An 18579-nucleotide genomic window follows, 5' to 3' on the forward strand; every position below is an offset into this window, starting at 1 on the left:
ACTACCCTGCCAGTAACTGCATAGATGTCTTATACTTGTAACTGTTTGGTTGGACGCCTAACTTCTCTTTCTTTCTAGGCTTCCCAAAAAAGCATACCTGGCCAAGCAAGCCAGGGGGAAAAATGTCTATCTAAAGTAAAAACGAATTTAACCTACCATATTAACATTCTGTAACGTGAGTTACCACGTTCTAAGATTGAGTGGATTAAAAATAGAAATGGGGCTTCCCTGGTGGCGCAGTGGTTGAGAGTCCGCCTGCTGATGCAGGGGACACGGGTTCGTGCCCCGGTCCGGGAAGATCCCACATGCCGCAGAGCGGCTGGGCCCGTGCGCCATGGCCGCTGAGCCTGCGCATCCGGAGCCTGTGCTCCGCAACGGGAGAGGCCACGACAGTGAGAGGCCCACGTACCGCAAAAAAAAAAAAAAAAAAAAGAAATGAACCAAGAAAAATGACTTAATATATTTAAGCTATATGGGCCTATTATATGAACGCATAAATAATATAACACGGTAGGGAAATACAATTGAGTGAATATCATTGGGACAAATACAAACAGATTGGAGATGAACTGAGATCCAGGTTTCACACCATACATTAATCCATCTGGAATTAACCCCAAAAGTTACATTAAAATGATGAAATAAATAGAAGAGAATTAAACAGCATATTTAGCCACCTAGGGAAGGAAATAGTCTCCATTTCCCCCCAAAGCCTGAAACTTATCAAAGGCAAGATGGATGGCTTAAAATATAAAAAGGAAAACTTTTTGCATAATGAAATTAGCATTAAGGGGAAGGGAATACAGCTAAAGGAGTGACCAGGTAACTAATATAATAATATATTTTGAACAGTCAGCTTTTACTGAAAAACATGTTTTATCCATTCATTCAGCAAGTATTTATTGAGGGGACTACACGCCAGGCACAGCTCTGGGTGCTGGGGACACAGGAGTGAAAAAACAGACTTGCACCTCGAAATCACTGCCTTAATGCAGGTTACATTCTAGTATTTATAAAAGGTCAAAATCCAGAATAATCTATTAAATTGGTTCAGAAGCTTCTCTCAGCTTCTGAATTCAATGTTACCAATCAAGAAATTAAAATTAAATTTTAAGATACAACTATATATACCTTAATAGAAATAGAGATAAAATCCAACCCGAGAAGGAGGGAAATGTAAGACAACCACATATCATCTGAACCTTGACCCAATTTTTTAATGTCACTGGCAGGTACTCAGGGGAACAAACTGGTCATATGTAACACTTTACATATGCTTTGTCTCCATAGTATTATTATAGGAAGGAAAATTTTCCAAACAAAAAAAATCATTTAAACCCAATGGTTTACTGGGAACTAAATGCCTAATAGAAGATTAATGGCTAAACTACAGTAGAGCAACACTCCAGTGCAGTGCTGCTTAACGGAAATAAAATACAAGCCACAAATGTAATTTAAATGTTTCTAGCAGCCACATTTAAAAAGTAAAAAGAAACAGGAGAAATTAATTATAATAATATACATTATTTAACCCAATATATACAAAATACTATCTTTTAAACATGTAATCAATAAAAATTATTAATGAGATATTTTATATTCTTTTTTTGGTTCTAAGTCTTTGAAGTCTGGTGTGTGTTTTTTATTAAGTTTTTTTAAAATTTACTTTATTTATCTATTTTTGGCTGTGTTGGGTCTTTGTTGCTGTGCACGGGATTTCTCTAGTTGCAGCGAGAGGGGGCTACGCTTCATTGCGGTGCGCGGGCTTCTCATTGCGGTAGCTTCTCTTTTTTTTTTTTTTTTTTTTTTTTTTTTTTTTTAAATTTATTTTATTGAAGAATAGTTGATTTACAATGTTATGTTTATTTTCTCCCGTTGCGGAGCACAGGCTCCGGACGCGCAGGCTCAGCGGCCGTGGCTCACGGGCACAGCAGCTCCACAGCATGTGGGATCTTCCCGGACCGGGGCACGAACCCGTGCCCCCTGCATCGGCAGGCGGACTCCCAACCACTGCGCCACCAGGGAAGCCCCGGTAGCTTCTCTTGATGCGGAGCATGGGCTCTAGGCGCGTGGGCTTCAGTAATTGTGGCATGCAGGCTCAGTAGTTGTGGCTCGCGGGCTCTAGAGTGCAGGCTCATTAGTTGTGGCGCACGGGCTTAGTTGCTCCACAACATGTGGTATCTTCCCAGACCAGAGCTCGAACCCGTGTCCCCTGCATTGGCAGGTGGATTCTTAACCACTGTGCCACGAGGGAAGCCCTGGTGTGTGTTTTATATATACAGAACATCTCAATTCAGACATGCCACATTCCAAATGTCCAATAGCTACATGTGGCTGGTGACTACAGTATTGGATAGCGTAGTCCAGTAGTTTTCAGTTGAGGGTGATTTTGCTTGCCCAGGGGATATTTGGCAATGTTTGCAGACATTTTTGGTTGGCACAACTGTGCGTTCAGTGGGTAGAGGCCAGGGATGCTGCTGAACATCCTACCATGCACAGAACAGGCCCCCACAACAAAGAATTATCTGGCCCCCAAATGTCAGTAGTGCTAAGGTAGCCCTAGCTAAACAGCTAACACGGCTAGTACTTGATGTATGATGATCCAGGGGAATGTGTTTTATGAGGCCTATTTGTTTTTTACGTTACAATGCTTTAAATCAATTTTAGAAGTAACTTTTTAAGGCTTCTCCTGCGACGAGATGAGGGCACTCATTTCTCTTTACTTCTCTTACGGGGCACTGCAGACTGAAGGTCTCTCCATGGCCAGATGTTGCGGCCACAGAAGGTGTCCGCAGCAGTTGATTCATTCCAAGGGGAAAAATACTGCTTGATCCAGGAGTTGAGAAAACATTAAACAAGGAAATACTGCTGCCATTTGTATCTTCCTGAGGACTGTGGCTAGGAGACATGAGCATTTTTTTTTCCTACCAAGGTGATGGGGATGGAGCAGGGCAGGGACAGTGGGGAACTAAAAGGGGACAATGAAATTTAGATTCTGCCATGGTTCAAACAAAGGTCAGGGAAACACAGAGTCATTTACCTGCCCATCCCGTGAGGGAAACAAGGAACTTTGATCCATAAGCAAACAGAGAGGTTTTCACAACAGCCCTCCATCCTCTGTGCACTAAGACCATCCCCAGGGCTGGGATAATTAGCTCTCACTATCACACCACATGGCTTCCGCTTATCTAGTTTGTCCCATCTCATTTTAACAGGCTGCCAGAGCGGAATGTCTGCTGACAAGGCAACCACGGGCTTCCCCCTGCGTGGAGGCCCCTGGGACAAGATACCAGGGGCCAGCAATCATTCCCCAGGCTAAACAATCCTTTCCCAACAGCAGGACAACAGCAAGGTAGCCTTGCTAAGCCTGGAGGCTGAGGAATCAACCAGAGGCACCTCTCAGCTTCCAAGGGTATTAAAGGCTGCAATATTCCCATCTGGCCCGCCCCACAAGGAAAGCCGCACTTGGGGCACAATCAGAACAGACAGGCCTCAGACTCTACAGCATATTCTTCCTACCCTCTCCTTAATTCACAAATACAGAGTGGGTAGCCTCTTCTCATAAACCCTTCTGGCCCAAGTAAAAGCTTTTCTGCAGGTGTCCCAGCCCCACAGCTGCCTTTACGGCAAACATTTAGAAAGACAAACTTTTAAGAGGAACTGTTACACTGTCAAATACAGTTTTCAAGAGACTCAAAATGTTAACAATTAAATAAGTTAAATTTTCTTTTAAATTAAAAAAGAAATGAAAAAGCTGATACCCTCCCAGGAACAGCTGACTCCAGGCGTCCCCAATTCTCCCTCTCCCCGACAAGTTAACACTACAAAGGACATTTCCCCTCCCAATTCTCAGCACTTCCTTATTCCAGTGGGTTATTAACATGATTCTGACCGGCTCTAGCATTTCCCTTAAAAACTTCCAAACAGCGGTCACTTCAGTCAAGGGACGGCGAAATTCTAGAACGTAATCTTCACAGGAAGGAAGCAGAATATAATAGAAAGGGCTCACTATTCATTCAAAGTCAGGGAACCTGCTAACTTCAGCCCTATTGCTCAGCAGCTATGAATTGACTTGTACCCCAGCTCACTAATCTGTAACTAGGCTGTATTACCCTCATGCTGAGGATAAGCTATTACAATTCACAAGTGTAAATATGTAAAACCAATGGATATAACTTACCACCATCACGGTGAAACAGGTATTTTTCCGCAGCTCATAACCTAGCATTGCCCCAGAATCCGGAGAAATTTGAGGGCTTTCAATTGTTTCATAAGCTAAATTCCAAGGAACTTTTCTAAAGTTCCTATTACACTGGGGTGTGAGATTAACTTTGTTATTATAATGATAAGGTTTCAAAGGACTAAACTGAAAATAAATCACAGAAGGGATTGGAGCCCCATTGGTTGAGGGGACAGAAGAGACTTTATTCCATGAGATCTAAGGCAGAGGTTCTCAGTGCTGCTGACACATTAGGATCACCAGGGCAGCTTTTAAACAACATGGATGCCTGAGCCTGACCCCAGAGACTGGTTTAATGGGTCTGGAACATTGGTATTTTTTTTTAACGCTCTTCAAGTGATTTTAATACGCAGCCTGAACTGAGAACCACTGATGTAGACGGTAGGATGCTGGTCATTTGCATTTGACAAAATCCCTTCAAGATTTTCAGGCTTTAGCTTAAAAAAGCCAAAATATAATTTGTAAATGAAACTCCCTTCAGTGATCAGTAAGTACCGTGTGAGCCCATGTTAAATGCCTAGAATAAGACATTAGTGGGTCCAACATGTGACTCCTGTACCGCAGAGCAGACTGGAGCCGCTGACAATGGTGGGAAGCAAAGGCAAAGGTGAAGATTTGGGCAGTCTGGCTATTTTTCCACTGTGAGAATACAACATTTCAGGAAACTAAGTGACTGCTCAACACCACATCTGCTTTAGTAAACAGAAGTTTTCATCGGATATCTAATAACAGATAAGTTGATTCTTTGAACAGCTAATTCAGAAAAAATCTTAAATAATTAAAACATATGTAACATCTAATTAATTATCTAAATAGGTTAACTCCCTAAAAGGGGGGTAAGGAGGGAAGGAATAGACTTAATAAGCTTAATTCTACGGACAGGTTCAACCATTGCAAAGACTTCCGGAGGCTTTGTTTCCTGTTTCCGGCATTGACCTTTTTATTTTTGATTAAGAGAGAGGGAGGGACAGAATGGTGAAACATTCAAAAAAGCATTAGCAAAAGGCTACCTCAAAGCAAAACCAAAGTTTCACTGAGAAAGTTCTCACTAACCATTTGTAACTTCCAAGTTATAGATCTTAACAAAATAAAGGTTTGGGTATTTAAAACTGCTTAAAAAACAAAAAGCTAGTTCCAATACTTTTCATCCCTTTTGACAGAAAGCTCCTTTAACTCATGCCAACAAGCTATATTTATTTCCCTTAAGCAGCATTTCCTAGGAAAGAAGCAGCAGTCCTGCTGCAGATGGCATAAGAGAGCTCATGATCAAGGCAGCAGGCCAATCTTAGGAGACCCACGTGGTAGACTCAGTCACCACGCAGGAAAGCCACCTGGGCTCTGCACCAATGGCAGCACTGTTGTCATCTCTACCGGAGAGCTCTGGGCTGCTATTGGAGACCAACATCTGGCACCAGGCCAGACACCGTATCATACCGTACTAAGATTTATAAAGCTTTATAGATGCCTTCAGGGAAAAGAAAAAAAAAAAAGGCAGGTGTTCTTACGCATCCTATTACTAACTGTCCAGAAAATGTGCTGAGTCACTGAGTAGCATTCAAGAGAAAAATAATGCAGAGACTGCAAATACTAATCTCCTTCACCCTGCTCTCCTTCCTAACAGCAAGGAGACTCACAGGTAATACTTTCGACACTGAAAACACAAGAGCATGGAAAAATTCACATACCCTTAGTCCATAAAGAAAAGCTTTCAGAGTTAAATTCTCTAAAAGTGTAATGTACTAGACAGAACTATTTTATGGTAACAATAGTTGTCTCTAGGTAGAGGGGTTAAGGGTGATTTATTTTTTCTATAATCTTCTACAATTTGCACATTTTCTATAATGAGACCATAATTCTTTCATAGTAATATATCTTAGAATCATATTTCTTGGTAAGAGATTACACCCACATCTTTGTCTCTAGCATGGAACTTCAATTCACCCAAATATTTCCACTCACTAATTATGAACCCTCCAACCAGGGCTACAGTGTCAGCCGAACAAGGAACTAAAGGAGACACTAAGTGAAGGTCACTGGACTTTGCAAATACTTGCTTTGTTACTTTGCCTAGAAGCAGAATATTCTAACTTGGTAGAAAGCAAATTCCACCAGTGGTACACTTCTTTTTTTTTTTTTAATTTATTTATTTTTGGCTGCATTGGTTCTTCGTTGCTGCACGCAGGCTTTCTCTAGTTGCGGCGAGCGGGGGCTACTCCTTGTTGCATGTGCAGGCTTCTCATTGCAGTGGCTTCTGTTGTTGCGGCACATGGGCTCTAGGTGCGCGGGCTTCAGTAGTTGTGGCATGTGGGCTCAGTAGTTGTGGCTCGCGGGCCCTAGAGCGCAGGCTCAGCAGTTGTGGTTCACAGGCTTAGTTGCTCCGCAGCATGTGGGATGTTCCCTGACCAGGGCTCAAACCCGTGTCCCCTGCATTGGCAGACGGATTCTTAACCACTGCACCACTAGGGAAGCCCTGCTTATTTTCCATCTTTCCTCCTTTCCTAGATTACACATGCTAGGGAAAAACAAGTCACCTTTGGCTTTAGCCTGAGCACACTGAGAAAACCAACAACCACCACAATAAAAAAACTTATAAAAGCGTCAAATAGTTTGGTCTTGCTTTTGCTTAACTTTTAATTTAAAGCAACTAAAATCCAAACTCCTTGGCCTATTATTCAAGAACACATCATCTGAAACTCACTGACCTATCCTTCTACATATATGACTTCACACTTCATGTTCAAAGCCAACAGCACCTAGTTGGTCCTACCCACAGCTCTTTCTTCTACCAGGCATGTTCTTATTTCTCTGAATTCTAACTGTTCCTCTAAGTCTCCAACCAAATGCTACCTCCTGCTGAAGTCTTCCTTGACCTCAAAAACTGAAGCACTCTCTCCTTCTTGTTAATCTCCATAGCATCTAAATTACAGTAATCTATGTACATGCCTATGAGTTTAAGATACGGAGGGCAGGCAGGCCCAGCACTAATTTATCTTCATGTGCACCAGAACACTTCATTCAGGGCTGTGCGTGCATCTTGGAGAGTGCTCAAATGTTTGCTGAATTAAAAAAGTGAATAAACATCACATCTTAAAACAAACCAAGCCGGGGGCAGGGGGATGAATTGGGAGATTGGGATTGACATATACACACTAATATATATAAAATAGGTAACTAATAAGAACCTGCTGTATAGCACATGGAACTCCACTTCACTGTACAGTAGAAACTAATACAACATTGTAAAACAGCTATACCTCAATTAAAAAAAAAAGCACACACAAACCAACCAGACTTGGTGGAGTTATGTGATCGACATGTGCATATCTGAATGCAGTTATAAGAAAAGAAGCTGTGCTTGGAGAGTCATGCCTCAGACACAGGAACAGTGTTAAGGAGCGGTCTGGACATAAATCTTTGTTAGTTGAAATAATGCCAGCCTAATGCCAACCAAGATAATACTTAGGCTCAAAGAACTAACAGCAACAGAAGGCACCCCTATTAGCACTTCAGGATTAAAGGATGTCTGCAAATCATCAAGTTGTGTGTGGCCATAAGCTTTAACTCAATAGTCCTGAACAAAGGGGAGGTGTGAAAATGCATTATTTTTAACTTAATTAGCTCTAAGCAGATGTGATACAAATATCTGAAACGCAAATGATTAGAGCAATTTTCCCAAAGAGTATTCCAAAAGATTTGGTCACAATATTAAGAAACAGGCAAACTGTGTACTCTGCAACTTTGCTTACAGCTTGAGAGAAAAAAAAAAATCACCCGCCTGTTTAAAATGAGAATTTAATCCCTGATGCTTTGCTTCTGAATTCTGTTTGACAGTTCCATGTGTCCATGTTAACTGGACCTATTGAAGGCTAATGGTGGTGAATAAAACCTTGTTTTCCAATTAAGAGCCACAGATTATGTATCCTTATCTTTTGCTACTTTGGGAGGTACTGTTTTTTTATTTCTGATGGATAATAGACATGCCTGGCATCTGGGAGGTCCCATCCCAGATTTCGTCTCTAAAAACTAATATGGAAACAATGGTTATGATCAAGAGACACGAAACTGTAATCTCTACCCAATTATCTACTTACATTCCTTTTTTAAAAAATTAATTAATTAATTTTTATTTATTTTATTTTTGGCTGCATTGGGTCTTCATTGCTGTGTGCAGGCTTTCTCTAGTTGCGGTGAGTGTGAGCTACTTTTCATTGTGGTGCGCAGGCTTCTCATTGTGGTGGCTTCTCTTGTTGTGGAGCGCAGGCTCCAGGCGCCCGGGCTTCAGTAGTTGTGGCACGCGGGCTCAGTAGTTGTGGCTCACGGGCTCTAGAGGACAGGCTCAGTAGTTGTGGCGCACAGGCTTAGTTGCTCCACGGCATGTGGGATCTTCCCGGACCAGGGCTTGAACCCATGTCCCCTGCATTGGCAGGCGGATTCTTAACTGCTGTGCCACCAGGGAAGTCCCTCTACTTACATTCTTAAAACGGTATGCTTATACAGCCATTCTACTTCCCAAATACTTAAATTACCCATTTGTAAACTATCGCTGAACCAGAAATTTGTCATCTTGCTGATTTCCTCTATTAGCAAACTGTTATATGAGACAAGTTCAAGATATATTTATATCTAAGATTCTGGATTTTGACAGGTAATATGCAAAAAGATTCTAGGTGGTATGTGAACTTTTAAAAACACTTGATATTTACACATTCCTTTTAACGTGTGTAAAAAATAGGTTGCATAAACCTATAATTCTATTGCTTAGGTCAAGGCTGAGCAAAAAAAGCCAGTACATTAAAGGAATTAAGGACTTTCCTGGCGGTCCAGTGGTTAGGACTTCGCCTTCCAATGCAGGGCGTGCAGGTTCGATCCCTGGCTGGGGAGCTAAGATCCCACATGCCTTGCGGCCAAAAACCCGAAACATAGAACAGAAGCAATATTGTAACAAATTCAATAAAGACTTTAAAATGGCCCACATCAAAAAAAAAAAAAATCTAAAAGAAATAGTTTAAGTAAAAAAAAAAGTTCAGAGGGTACAGGATATGGTAAAAAACAGGAAAACAGTACTCAAATGTAAACGTTTAGGAAACATCAAAGGATAATGAAAATGAAACTCATGTGGACTGCTCAGATTTTATAAAAGGGGTTGGTATCAGCCTCCCGTTTCTTCAGGATGAGGCTGAGCCACACAAAGGAAACTTGCTGTCTGGTGCCTGACTTAATAATTTAGGGGACAAAAGGCACAACAGTGACTCCGTTTCCAGTTCTTCTCCACCCACAGAGGAAAAGTTTGCTGCTCCCACTGCACACCCTAATGTCAGTTCTGCTCTAACCAACTGGACAGGGCCTCTGTCGCCAGAAATTTCAAAGGGCCACACACTACCTTCCCAGGTTCCATCTCTTCCTGCTCTACAAGCTACCCATGGGCAAGCTTGCTCACTCCTAAGGCTTCATCTACATGGATGCACTAATGACTCCAGAACTTGTGCCTGCTCTACTCCTTGCCTATGCTCTAATTATCTATTAATCATCTCATGTGGATGCACTTCAAACTCCACATGTTCAAAAGCAAACTCATTCTTACCTCCTCTCCTTCCTTCTCTTCCCATGTGTCCATCAATAGTTTTAAATCCTTACCATGAATCCCAGGCACCCCAATGTTTCCCTCCTCTTCCAGAGATGCCCTCAAATCTCTCCCCTCTCCTCCATCCTCACTATTATTCTTGGACACAGACCCCTGGCCTCTTTCACATGGGCTGGCACAGAAGCCTCCAGATTGCTCCCTGCATTTTGTCTCTCTCTTTCTCTCATACAGGTTTTTCCTACACTGTCTCAAAACTAATCTTCCTAAGATAAAAATCAAGTCTTAAAAATCTCAACTCAACTGCATTAGCCATTAGGTAATGCAACTTAGAACTACAATGAGATATCAGACATACCTATCAGAATGGCTAAAATAAAATTAATAACATCAAGTATTGGCAAGAATGCAGAGAAACTGGATCACTCATACATTGCTGGTGGGAATGTAAAATTATACAGCCACTCTGGAAGAGAGTATTGAAGTTTCTGATAAAACTAAACATGCACTTACCATATGACCCTGCAATTACATTCCTGGGAATTTACCCAGAGAAATGGAAATTTTATTCACACAAAATCCTATACACAAATGGCTCAGAGCAGCTTTTTTTGTAATAGCTACAAACTAGAAATAACCCAAATGTCCTTCAACAGATGAATGGTTAAACAAACTGTGGTCTATCTATAACATGGAAAATTACAATTAAAATGAAAGAACTATTGATACACACAACAAATTAGATGGATCTCAAGGGAATTAGGCTGAGTGAAAAAATCCAATGTCAAAAGGTTACGTACTATATGATTTCATTTGTACAGCATTCTTAAAATGGCAAAATTACAGAGATGGAGAACAGATAAGTGGTTGCCAAAGATTGGGGGAGAGACTGGGACTTCCCTGGTGGCGCAGTGGTTAAGAATCCACCTGCCAATGCAGGGAACATGGGTTCGAGCCCTGGTCTGGGAAGATCCCACATGCCGTGGAGCAACTAAGCCTGTGCACAACTACTGAGCCTGCGCTCTAGAGCCTGCGAGCCACAACTATTGAAGCCCGCATGCCACAACTACTGAAGCCCGCATGCCTAGAGCCTGTGCTCTGCAACAAGAAGCCACAGCAATGAGAAGCCTGCACACTGCAACAAAGAGTGGCTCCCGCTCGCTGCAACCGGAGAAAGCCCGCAGGCAGCAACAAAGACCCAACGCAGCCAAAAATAAATAAATAAATAAATTTATTTTTAAAAAAAAGATTGGGGGAGAGGGCAAGGGAGGTGGTTGTGGCTCTAAAAAGGGAACATGAGAAATTCTTTTGGTGGAGCTGATTTGTATCTCTACTGGGGTGCTGGTCATACAGATTTACACATGTGGAAAAATTGCATAGACTACGCACACACACAAATGAGTGCATGTGAAACTGGTGAAGTCTTAATAAGGTGGCTGAATGGTATCCATGTCAATCAATATCCTGTTGTGATATTATACTATAGCATGCAAGAAGTTACCACTGGGGGAAGCTAGGTAAAGTACGTATGGGATCTCTCCATATTAGTTTTTACAACTGCATGTGGATCTACAATTATCTCAAAATAAAAAAGTTAAAAGAAAAAAATCCTCTCAATAGCTTCCAATAGTTCCCCAACACCCATAGTAAAGGATTCCTTAGCATGGCGTGCAGAGCTTTCTCACATACATCCTATGCTCTAGACAACTAGCTCTAAGACCTAACACTTTTTGAGCACAGGCTATGTGGCAGGCACCATTCTAAGCATTTTATATGTATTAGCTCATTTAATCCTCAAGGGAACTCATGAGTTAGGTTCTACCGTTGATACCATTTTAGTCATAAACCACTAAGGCACAGATGACTTAAGCAGCTTGAAAGCATCCCCACCGCATCAGTCGTCAAAGCCCTGCTCCAGTGTTACCTTTGTGACTTTTTCCAGTTTAAGTCCTATACTAACAGTGTCTAGCATTCAAAAGATACCCGATATGTGTTTAATTAACATAAGGTTTGGACAAAGGGACAAAGAAAAGGTACAAAACTGGCATCTTAAGGATTTGATACTGATTACCTTGAATCTATGTTTCCCCAAAGTTAAGCTCGAATGGGAAAGCACTGTATAATATACAGTAGAAACAGAAAACAACCATCAGTTAGAAAATGTTGATTAATAAGGCAACAGCTTTCAGGTAGCAAAGAGGGACAGGTAATGTCAGGCTAATGAAACTCCAGTGTCAGCTGCAGAGCCATATCTTTCTCCAATTTTCATGGAACAAATAGATGAACACAAACCTCAACTTCCTACCCAGCAACCTCCGTTCTTCTTTATCAGTTACTTCTGCAATTCAAGAAAAGGTATAATTTTTTCCCCTGAATAAAGATATTTCTTCCAGTTTAAAATGTATATTCATTATTTCCCTTGGAGGAAATTAGGTTATTAACTAAAGGCTCCTTTACACTCATGGGTTTACTTGAAAATTTTACTGATTATCCTCCAACAATCTAGAATTGTTCCAAGTACACGCTGAAGTCTGAATGAAAATCTCCAAAGGAGTCACCTTTTAAAGGTAGACAACAGAGGCAGAGGGAGAAAACAATTTTAAATACATGAATGAAGTTTAATGGTTCATATTCCCTCTGCTCCCTGCCCAGGCCTTCCCCTATCCCACATGGCATAAACTGTCTTCTCTCAAGCAAAGCCTTTTTAGAGGAGAACCCAAGGGGAAAAATAGGTGAGAAGCTGAGAGCTAACCTCTCCTCTTTCATAAATAACCATAAATTCTTAACAGTGACCTAAAGTCAATAAAGAAAAAAAAAAAAAAAAAAAAAGAAGAAGAAAAAAAAGAAAAAAAAAAGAAAAAAAAGAAATAAATAAAGTCAATAAAGAAAAAGAAACTTATTTTAAATTAGGCGTCTTGTGAAGAGAGAAAGTGTGGTCTAGCATCGCAGCAGGTAAGAAGAGGGACTCAAGCAAGGCAGTACTGACCGGTTGAGTTCTCTTGTACTTGGAGTCCTCGCGGTCTCGGTGCTGCCCTGAATTGCTGGTTCTCTCCCGCACATTTCTATAACCAGGGCTGGGGATGATATACTCCTTTCTTATGTCAATGTCCTTCATTTTCTCTGAGTGGAGGTGCCAGGGCTCACAGACTCTTGGTTCCACTTGAGAATTTCTGAAATTAAAAATCCATCAAGGACAGGTATTTCCTAAATTGTGCTTCATCGTAAGTGAAAGTGCTCTAAAATAGGGGAAAAAAGGACAAAAGCATTAAAGTTTTCTGTCATTATATCTATAAAAATAAATTTTCAAAAATCTTTCAATTACCCTTTAATTTTTTCAAGAAAAAAATTCAGTGTGATAGAATCAAGAAGAATTCTCTCCTCCCACCTCTAAGGGGGGAAAAAAAAGATTAAAAAAATAAACACAGTGACAGAGACACCCGCCTTCTTCACCTTCAACTATGTTCAATCACAATGTATAGAGCATTTATATACGTCTTTAAAAAAAAAAAAAGACTTTCTGGAAACAATTTAAGTTTGTTCCAAGCATTACAAATTCCACAATTCTAAAACAGATAAATTTTACTAAATGAAAACTTATAAAACACTTATTCTACCAATGATATATCTCATCTCTGTATTTTTATGATTAAGTAATGGGTTAACTGATGCTTTTAAAGCTCTGTGAAGTTACATAGCTAAAACATAAAATAGTACTACACTTTACCTTTAAAAACAAATTCCCCTTGGGTTACTGAAAGTGTTCTAAAATTAGATAGAAGTGATGATTGCACAATTCTGTTAATATACTAACCAAACACCACGTTGTATACTTTAAGGGGTGAATTTCATGATACAAAAATATCTCAACAAAGCTGTTATTAAAAAACAATAACAAAAACAAATTCCCTACCCTGTCCTACTAAGTCTTACCTCGTATCTACCTGAAACTCTGTTCTAAACCCCTGCTAGCCTGGTTATCTCTAATCAATATCTGATATCAATTCTGGTTACTTCTGAAAAAACAAAACACATGCATACGTCTCTAAAACATTTCCCCCACTCTAACATGGTTCAAAGCTTCCCAGGTACAAGTTGGGAAAACAATTTTCATACCAGCCTCACTAGAAATTAAAGAAGTGTAGCTGTGTTGCCTTTTGAATTCCATAAATTCCTAGCTATCACTGAGACTTAAAAGTACAACAGTACGGACATAATTCTGATAGCTACAATTCATTTTTTAAGGTGTCAGAAAAAAAGGAGAACACTTACAAATCCTCTAAATAAAAAGGACTAAATCTCCTCCAGAGACGTATTTCCAGCACAAAGAAAGCTTTACTTCTTGCCTTTCAGGGGTCTGGCTCAAGTACCCTGAGTTGATTACTGCTAAGTTACTTATCTTCAAAGAAAAATGTCACCTTGTCCAATGACAAACTGCACCATAAAGAGCACCGGCTTACAACCAAGAACGCAGCACTCATGTCACTGAGACCTCAGCAAGCCTAAACTATAAACAGACCTGGCATCTGCCAGTGTCCCCAATGTCGGGATGCCGCTGCAGATCAGAATAATCCTTCTTACAGGGATCACTGAAGTCCAACCTTCCCCTCCAAAGGTTCCCCAGACTAGCTGATTATCTGGAAAGCAGAAAAGATTAGTCCTATTTTGAAAGAAGGCAAGTGGAGGGGAGGCAGTTTGAAAGGGGAGAGGCCAAAGTATTGTAACTCACTCACAATACCAAATGCCATGTCAGGAAGAACACAAAGATCATCTCAATTGTCTAAGAATTCATGTAACCTCAGTTTCTTTCAATCACTTTATTCCAAGTTATTCTATGTTGGAAGGGTGTGGGGAGCAATTTAATTTCCTGGGGAAAGAGGCACAGCTATGAAAGTAGGCAAGCCTTGTGCAGGGACAAAGCTAGTATCTCCTGGCCTTGAACAGAAGGAGGATTCCAGCTTCTGTGGATCAGGGATATAAGACAGGGCAGCCCACATGGAGGCCAGCCAAGAGCTAGGAAGTCCAATGGGTCTGGGAAACAAGGGCCAAATCTGAAGAAAACAGTTAAGGAAAGATCACTAGCTAGACTTTTTAGGGATACCTTTTGTATTTCTCTCTTTTCTTCTTTCTGTTCTCCCTTAAAGTTGTTTAAAAGTCTTTTTTAAAATGCTAACTTGCTCCAACTATTAAGAGAGGGAAAAGGAAAGGTATTTTTATTTTTGAGTCAGAGCTGAACGATGGCACTAGCAGAATATTCGAAGTGGGAGAACCCAGAGAGGTGCTCAGCGCAGAGGCCACTTGGTCAGCTCCCTTTTTTTTTTTTTTTTTAACCAAAACTCTCTTTCCAGTGATAAAAGTGTAGACGTTCTCCTGCACGATGATGCAGTCGAAACTGCATGGGGGGAGGGGGCTGCACAGGATTACAAGGACTGTAAGTAGCCAGACTGGTGTTTCCAAATTGCCTTCATTACAACATTCCTTAGGTTTCCAACACCTCAGGAATCTGGTTCCAAGCCCTGCAGCTACACAAAAAGACCTGAAGCTACAAGGATATGTATTTACCACCCCCTTGATATCCACTTGCTGTGCCCCAGCCTTCTACACATTTCACTTACTCACGCTGGAGACCCCAGAATGACCTATTCATCTTCTTCAAAACCTCCTGAAACTTTGCCAGTCTTTCCTGTGCCCATCTGCCTCCTGCCTCCCCACGTCCGTGCAGAAACCAAACGACCCCTATGTTTTAAATACAAAGCACCATGCAGCTCTGTGCGGCGGAAGAGGACAGGGCACTAATGACAGTCAAGAAATCTAGATTCCATTCCGGACTCTGCCAAGTGTTTGCTGTGCGTGCTTCTGTCACGAACCTCCCTCTACCCATTCGCCAAAACGAGAGGTTGGCTTCTGAGGTCGCTGGCAGCTCTGTCTCCTCTGTGGGGATTGAGCGGGGGTGCCCCAAGCCGCCTCCCTACAACCTTGAGGATGGGGGCTTCTCTCAGGCCAGCTTCGCCTGGGATGCCGGGGCCCTAGGGCGTTCCCGCGGCCAGTTCGGGCCCGCAGAGGCGATAGCTACCCACACCCACGGGCCGCGGGCGCAGCACCCCCTGGTGGCGTTAGCCGGGAATGTGGCCGGCAACCCCAACCACTCATCCCACCCTACCTGCCTTCCGACGCCAGGACCTCACCACCTCACCACCAGCCCTCAGGGGTCAAGTCCCGAGGAGGAGGAGGCGGCGGGAGACTAGAGGGAAGCCTGGCCCCGTTTCTCAGGTCTCCGGCTTCCCCCGACCTGCTTGCCTCCTCGATCGCAGTCCCCCACCTCCGGACGAAACACACGGGAGATAGTCCTCGCGACAACCCGAGGGAGAAGGAAGGAGTACGGCGATCGCCGCTACCTACCAGTGCCCCAGCTCCAAAACGACCGCGTCGGCCACTCTACCACGCTCCCGAGCATCAGCCCCGGAGCAAAACAAGCCTTTATAGCGGCATTGGCCGCCAGACTGCGCAGGCGTGCTGCACAAAGAATTCCCAAGACTGAAGGGAATTGTAGTCCCCCTTCCAGGAGCCCGAGGCTCGATTCGCGGCAAAGAACTATATTTCCCAGAAGCACCGTAGAAGCCCTGGAGGAGGTGCAAGTCGCTCCTCCCTTCCACCGCTCTGCAGGCTCTGCACCATCCTTCCCAGAGGTTCTGCGATCCTGTCTGGAATCTTCTCTGAGGCCCTGTGTTCCAGTGGGTGGCCGGGAGGGTTGACAGTAGCCCTCTGTGGGCGGGCAGCACAGTCAGTGTTTGTAGGCAGGGCGGTCACGGCGGTGCTTGGCCGTTTATGCACCGGAAAGCACTGTGAAGGTCATCATAGCCTCTATGTCCTCTCAACCAGCCAGCCCCAAATCTTATGTGTGGCCCTTCACGTTTTACTACTGCTTGCTCACGACTCTGCGCTATCACCTTTCTCCTTTTAATCCCACTGCCCATCACATAATGTTATAATGCCTGGTTTCTAGCAAATAAAGGCCAGGATCACAGTTTTTAGAGTGGCAAGAGCCTTAGAAATGGCATGCCAATTCATCCCTTTCTTTTTATAAAAGAAACTGAGGTTTCCAAAGGGACTGATCACTTTATTTCTCTTGGTGTTTCATCTGTATCTTCAACATGATCATAACATAAATAACTACTGTGTTGAGTGCCTACCTGTTCTGTATCTGGTGCTTTACACGCTTATTTAAAGTCTCCATATCAACCCTATGTATAGGTATTATGATTATACATTCCAAAGATTTTAAAAAAAAAAGTAAGGAAAGTGACTTCTACCTTTATACAACTAGCTAGTACAAAACACAAATGGAGGGAATTCCCTGGCGGTCCAGTAGTTAAGTCTCTGCACTTTCACAGCCGAGAGCGCAGGTTCAATACCTGGTCAGGGAACTGAGAACAGAGATTCCACAAGCCCCATGGCACAGCCAAAAAAAAAAAGCATACCAATGTACCATAAAGCTGAAGTAATTAATACAGTGTTCTTACACAAGGATGGATTACTGTACCAATGCAATAAAGAGCCTAGAAACAGACTCATTCATACATGTAAACTTGATCTGTAACAGAGAAAACATTAGAAATCAGTAGAGGAAGAAAGAAGATTCTATGAATAGCTCTGGAACCACTGGTTATACATATTTTTTAAAACTCAGGAATTACTACTTCATACCACACAGAAAAATCAATTTCACGTAGATTAAAGGCCTAACTGTGAAAGGGAAAACTTTCAAACATTTAGAAGAAAATGTGAAATATCTATGTGAACTTAGGAGTAGAAAAGAACTTCTTAAACAAGATACAGAAACAAATTAATAAAGGAAAGTTTGATAAATTTGTACTATATTAAAATTTAAACTTCTATATAAGATGCCATTGAGTACAAAGATAAAGCACAAATTATAACTGACAAAGTTTTTAATACAGAATATACAGATAATTTCTACAACTCAATAAGAAATGGTAAATAACTTAATAGGAAAATTGGCAAATGACGTGAACAGACAGTTCACAAAAAAGAAAACTCAAGCAACCACTCAAAGATGAAAAGACACCCAGGGAGATTAGCTCAAATGGTGAAGTAGAAGGACGTGAGCTTACCCTTTCTTACGTAAACACCAGAATCACAACCAACTGCTGAACAGCCATAGACAAAAAAAAGCTGGAACCTACCAAAAAAGATACTCTACATCCAAAGGCAAAGAAGAAGCCACAGCAAGGTGGTAGGAGGGGCGAAATCGCAATAAAATCAAATCCCATACCCGTCAGGTGGGTGGCCCACAAACTGAAAAACAATTATACCACAGAAGTTCTCCCACTGGAGTGAAAGTTCTGAGCCCCACGTCAGGCTTCTCAGCCTGGGGGTCTGGCGGCGGGAGGAGGAGCCCCCAGAGAATTTAGCTTTGAAGACCAGCGTGGTTTTTTTTTTAATAAATTTATATTTTTATTTTATTTATTTTTGGCTGCGTCGGGTCTTCCTTGCTGCGCTCAGGTTTTCTCTAGTTGTGGCGAGCAGGGGCTACTCTTCGTTGTGGTGCGCAGGCTTCTCACTGCGGTGGCTTCTCTTGTTGCGGAACGTGGGCTCTAGGCACGCGGGCTTCAGTAGTTGCGGCTCGCGGGCTCTAGAGCTCAGGCTTAGTAGTCGTGGCGCACAGGCTTAGTTGCTCCCCGGCACGTGGGATCTTACCGGACCAGGGCTCGAACCCGTGTTCCCTGCGTTGGCGGGCGGATTC

The 18579-nt window shown here is 42.2% G+C and overlaps 1 protein-coding gene across 6 annotated transcripts in view; it reads right to left on the reverse strand.

Annotated features, from left to right (window-relative positions):
• The window catches only part of ABCC5 (ATP binding cassette subfamily C member 5), an 88482-nt gene extending 72172 nt beyond the window's left edge, over positions 1–16310 (reverse strand). For 4 of the 6 annotated variants that reach the window (XM_079921301.1, XM_079921298.1, XM_079921303.1 and 1 more), the window contains exons 1-2: positions 16215–16309; positions 12805–12988 (exon numbers count right to left, since the gene is read on the reverse strand). In XM_079921301.1, coding sequence (XP_079777427.1) covers positions 12805–12933 — 129 coding nt within the window. In that variant the 5' untranslated portion in view covers positions 12934–12988; positions 16215–16309. Of the gene's footprint in view, positions 1–12804; positions 13055–14334; positions 14671–16214 lie in introns of those variants that run through there. The other 2 variants (XM_079921299.1, XM_079921300.1) reach the window with 2 other exon arrangements.
• Positions 16311–18579: the final 2269 nt, after the last annotated feature.

This window comes from Stenella coeruleoalba, assembly GCF_951394435.1.
Source record: "Stenella coeruleoalba genome assembly, chromosome: 5".
NCBI lineage: Eukaryota > Metazoa > Chordata > Mammalia > Artiodactyla > Delphinidae > Stenella > Stenella coeruleoalba.